The 4,954-nt window shown below is 43.1% G+C and overlaps 1 protein-coding gene across 1 annotated transcript in view; it reads right to left on the bottom strand.

Annotated features, from left to right (window-relative positions):
- The window catches only part of gfra2a (GDNF family receptor alpha 2a), a 56,287-nt gene extending 52,003 nt beyond the window's left edge, over nt 1–4,284 (bottom strand). The window contains exon 1 of the mRNA XM_060882291.1: nt 3,765–4,284. Coding sequence (XP_060738274.1) covers nt 3,765–3,801 — 37 coding nt within the window. The 5' untranslated portion in view covers nt 3,802–4,284. The remainder of the gene's footprint in view (nt 1–3,764) is intronic.
- Nucleotides 4,285–4,954: the final 670 nt, after the last annotated feature.

Genomic DNA, 4,954 nt, shown 5'->3' with positions numbered 1-4,954 from the left:
GTGACACAATGGCCACACCTCTTTCTTTTAGCTTTAGTGACACAATGGCCACGCCTCTTTCTCTTAGCTTTAGTGACACAGTGGCCACGCCTCTTTCTTTTAGCTTTAGTGACACAATGGCCACGCCTCTTTCTTTTAGCTTTAGTGACACAATGGCCACACCTCTTTCTCTTAGCTTTAGTGACACAGTGGCCACACCTCTTTCTCTTAGCTTTAGTGACACAGTGGCCACGCCTCTTTCTCTTAGCTTTAGTGACACAGTGGCCACGCCTCTTTCTCTTAGCTTTAGTGACACAGTGGCCACGCCTCTTTCTCTTAGCTTTAGTGACACAATGACCACGCATCTTTCTTTTAGCTTTAGTGACACAGTGGCCACGCCTCTTTCTTTTAGCTTTAGTGACACAATGGCCACGCCTCTTTCTCTTAAACGTAATGGCAAACTTCCAACGATTTAGATGTCTACAGCACAAGCTAAAGAAGCTAAAATGTTTTCTGAGTACACTATGATGTCACCCTGGTAGGGGCGTGGCTTATTTTGGTACTATGAAATGATTTAAGCTTGCAGTTTGTACAAATCTAAATATACCTAGTTACAGATAAAATGGTGTGTGGCTTCATTCTGGTCAAACTCAAACTCCACACGACTCCAAAGCTGATAGCTTCTATAAAGATAAATTCATCTTTTCCATCTGCAGGTCGTGAAGAAGTCAGTCGAGGAAACGAGGCACTAGTGACACCTACAGGTCCGGGCTTATAAATATATAATGATGAGGAAAAGTAGCTCTGGAAAAGTCTGAGAATTGATACGGAGGAGAAAGAAAGACAGGTGGACAGAGCGGACAGATGGAAAGACTGAACGATACCCTATACCACATGGCATTACAAAACATACTGCATTATTTTCATTTATTTATAGAAAGAATAAAGGCAAAGAGAGAGAGAGAAAGAGAGAGAGAGAGAGAGAAACAGAAAGAGAGCGAGAGAGAGAGACAGAAAGTGAGAGAGACGAAAAGAGAGAGTGAGAGAGAAAGACAGAAAGAGAGCGAGAGAGACAGAAAGATAGAGAGAGACAGAGAGCAAGAGAGAGAGAGCGAGAGAGAGAGAGAGAGAGAGAGAGAGAGAGAGAGAAAGAGAGCGAGAGAGAGAGACAGAAAGAGAGCGAGAGAGAGAGACAGAAAGTGAGAGAGACGAAAAGAGAGAGTGAGAGAGAGAAAGACAGAAAGAGAGCGAGAGAGACAGAAAGATAGAGAGAGACAGAGAGCAAGAGAGAGAGAGCGAGAGAGAGAGAGAGAGAGAGAGAGAGAGAGAGCAAGAGAGAGAGACGAAAAGAGAGAGTGAGAGAGAGAGAGACAGAAAGAGAGCGAGAGAGAGAAAGAGAGAGAGAGACGAAAAGAGAGAGTGAGAGAGAGAGAGACAGCTGGAAAGACTGAACGATACCCTATGGCATTACAAATCATACTGCATTTCATTTATTTATAGAAAGAGTAAAGGCAAAGAGAGAGCGAGAAAGAGAGAGAGAGACAGAAAGAGAGAGAGAGAGAGAGAGAGAGAGAGAGAGAGAGAGAGAGAGAGAGAGAGAGAGAGAGAAAGAGAGGGAGAGAGAACTGAATGTTCTTTACTGTGAGTCTGAGAAAGCGATAGACAGATGGACAGAGAGAGGGAGAGACAGACGGACTGAGAGAGGGAGAGACAGACACAGAGTCGCTGTTTTTTTCTGTCAGACAGACAGACAGACAGTGTCTCACTTTCTGCCTCTCTGTGTGTCTGTCTGTCTGTCTGTCTGTCTGTCTGACAGTAACAGAAACATTGGCTCATTACGAGTTCTGAAGGAGAAAAAAGGGAGAGAATGAGGAGTGATGAGGTCATTAAACTGAGTCTTCTTCAGACCTGAAACTGCAAGTAGGTAGTAAACATGATACTTTGATGTCCTGTCCTTATAAGGGAAAGATGGACACACACACACACACACACACACACACACACACACACACACATAATGAGGAAGGAACTCTAATAAACCTCTACAGTTTTGAATTAACACTGACACTGTAGGAATTAACACCAGTACTGACACTGAGTCTTTAAGTGTTCACTTAAGTGTTAGTGTTCAGTTACAGTGTTCAGTTATCTCTTAGTGTGGTATGAACGCAACTGAATTAACACAAATCAGTCATGGTGTTGAATTAACTGTGACAGCACAGAATTAACGCCTGGTGTTCAGTGAATTCTTATATTGTTCAAAGACGTGTTGTACCAGTTGGACTTAATAAATACAGAGTGAAGTGTTGAATGAACACAAACTCTATTCTATTACTTTACACTGGCTAATTAACACCTCCGCTACTAAGGTATTTGTCTATTGTTGACTCAACACCTGTCTTTGCTTTGATTCAACACTGTGACATGTTTTCATCAAACTAAGAGTTTAATCAAAGTAATGAGAGAATTATTTAATATAATTTAACTCATTGCACAAAATGAACACCTCCAGTGTATAAATAGTTTACAATACACACTGTTAGTGTTCGTTCTGTACTTCTGGTGTTAATTATAAACTAGTAATGTTATTTCCACATGGTAAGTGTTAATTCTACACTAATGATGTTAATTCTACACTGGTGGTGTTACTTGTGTTAATTCTACACTGTATGGATTATCTGTGTTTGCAGTGTGCAGGGTGACCTTGATCATAGTTGTGCTCTGTCAGAGTGTCTCTGCATTAAACACACACACACACACACACACACACACACACACACACACACACGATGTTCAGGTTGTGGTCTGTGGTTTCAACTTTTCTGGACTTTGATAATAAAGATGTGACACTCCTCCAATCACTACTTCACTGCAGGTTTGTTTTACTCTCCTTGTGAGGACCTTTTATTTACACCATTATCACCACAGATAATTAACACTGTGCTCAGTCTGATTCTGACTCAGATTATGACTCTGACTTCTTTAACTTTAACTCATCAGGAAGCTGCCAAACGTACCCACAAGGTCAATACCGCTCAGAGAGTCTTTTATCTTCCTCATCTCTCCTTCCTCTCCTCACCCTACCCTCATCTTCCTCACCTCTCCTTCCTCTCCTCATCCTACCTTCCTCATCTTCCTCACCTCTCCTTCCTCTCCTCACCCTACCCTCATCTTCCTCACCTCTCCTTCCTCTCCTCATCCTACCTTCCTCATCTTCCTCACCTCTCCTTCCTCTCCTCATCCTACCCTCCTCATCTTCCTCACCTCTCCTACCTCTCCTCATCCTACTCTCCTCGTCTTCCTCACCTCTCCTTCCTCTCCTTATCCTTCCCTCCTCATCTTCCTCATCTCTTTTTCCTCTCCTCATCCTACCCTCCTCATCTTCCTCATCTCTCCTTCCTCTCCTCATCCTACCCTCCTCGTCTTCCTCACCTCTCCTTCCTCTCTTCATCCTACCCTCCTCATCTTCCTCTAAACATTTTCTAAACACTTCCTCTTCTCCTTTCTCTTCCCATCATACTCTACTTCCTCTCTTAATCTTTCTCTTGTCTTCTCCTCCTTCTTCTCCTCTCCTTTCTCTCCTCATCTTCCTCTCCATCGTATTTGGTAACATTTTGTGGTCATCAGAATCTCTCTCTCTCTCTCTCTCTCTCTCTCTCTCTCTCACACACACACACACACACACACTCACACGCACACACACACACACGCAGCACTAAGCGGTGTTATTCCGCGTTATAAGCGCTTGTGTGTTAATGATGGAACTCATGAGAAAGTTCACTCACCTAACAGCAGCAGGAAGCCGCACAGAAACAGACGCATGATGATGGACGCGCGAATCCAAACCTCAAACAAACTGTAATGATTTTTGTTCACTATTTTTTAAATTCCCCAAATCGGAAAATTGCGCTAAAAATGTCAGAAATCCCGAACAGCCTCCACCGCACGCGGACTCTTCATCTTCATCTTCATCACGGAATCAGGATCCAGTGTTATAAATCCGTACAGATGTAAAGTTTTCTCTTTATAAATTCTTTAATAAATTTTTATTCCTGTTTAAGAGGAAAATGAAGAGAAGGAGGAGGAAGAGGAGGAAGAGGAGGAAGACAATCCCGTGATCCGCTGCACAAGATTCCCAACATGCCGATAATGAAGAACGCGATCCGTATCAGAGGACAGGACAATGACCCCAAACAGTGAGAAATTAACTAATAAAATGATTAACGATTAATAATAACAGAGATGATGATAGTGATTATTAATGTAAAATACAGCGCGAGGAGCGGAGCAGCGTCTCACACACACCGCCGCGCCTGGAACTCTGCTCCAGAGGCGCGCGCGCAGGATGAAGGGCTGGTGTGTGTGTGTGTGCGCGTGCTTGCGCGTGTGTATGTGTGTGTGTGTGTGTGAGTGTATGTGTGTGTGTGTGTGTGTGTGTGTGAGTGTGTGTGTGTGTGTGTGTGAGTGTGTGTGTGTGTGTGTGTGTGTGTGTGTGTGCTCCCCTCTGAAGGAGGGACTGGCTTCATCCCAAATGAACATATAGTGCACTACATGTGGTGTTTTAATTTAGTCATTCAGCTAAAGTGTAAATTCAGTCTTTAGTATTTCTCCTCTATATAATGGCCTTTATAGGATCTTCGATGTAGTGCACTTTGTAGGGTGGAGCTAAGCTTATCCTTTACGTAGTGCACATTGTAGGGTGGAGCCATAATTATCCCCTATCTAATGCACTTTTTAGTGTGAGGGCCCAGAAGCTATAATCTGATCCCCTATACACTTAATAGGGTGTAGTTAATCTGATCCCCTATACACTTTATACGGTGTAGCTAATCTGATCCCCTATACACTTTATAGGGTGTAGCTAATCTTATCCCCTATGTAGTGCACTTTATACGGTGTAGCTAATCTGATCCCCTATACACTTTATAGGGTGTAGCTATTATCCCCTATGTAGTGCACTTTATAGGGTGTAGCT

Source organism: Tachysurus vachellii, chromosome 11 (genome assembly GCF_030014155.1).
Source record: "Tachysurus vachellii isolate PV-2020 chromosome 11, HZAU_Pvac_v1, whole genome shotgun sequence".
NCBI lineage: Eukaryota > Metazoa > Chordata > Actinopteri > Siluriformes > Bagridae > Tachysurus > Tachysurus vachellii.
This window is presented reverse-complemented; position numbering and strand designations above follow the sequence as displayed.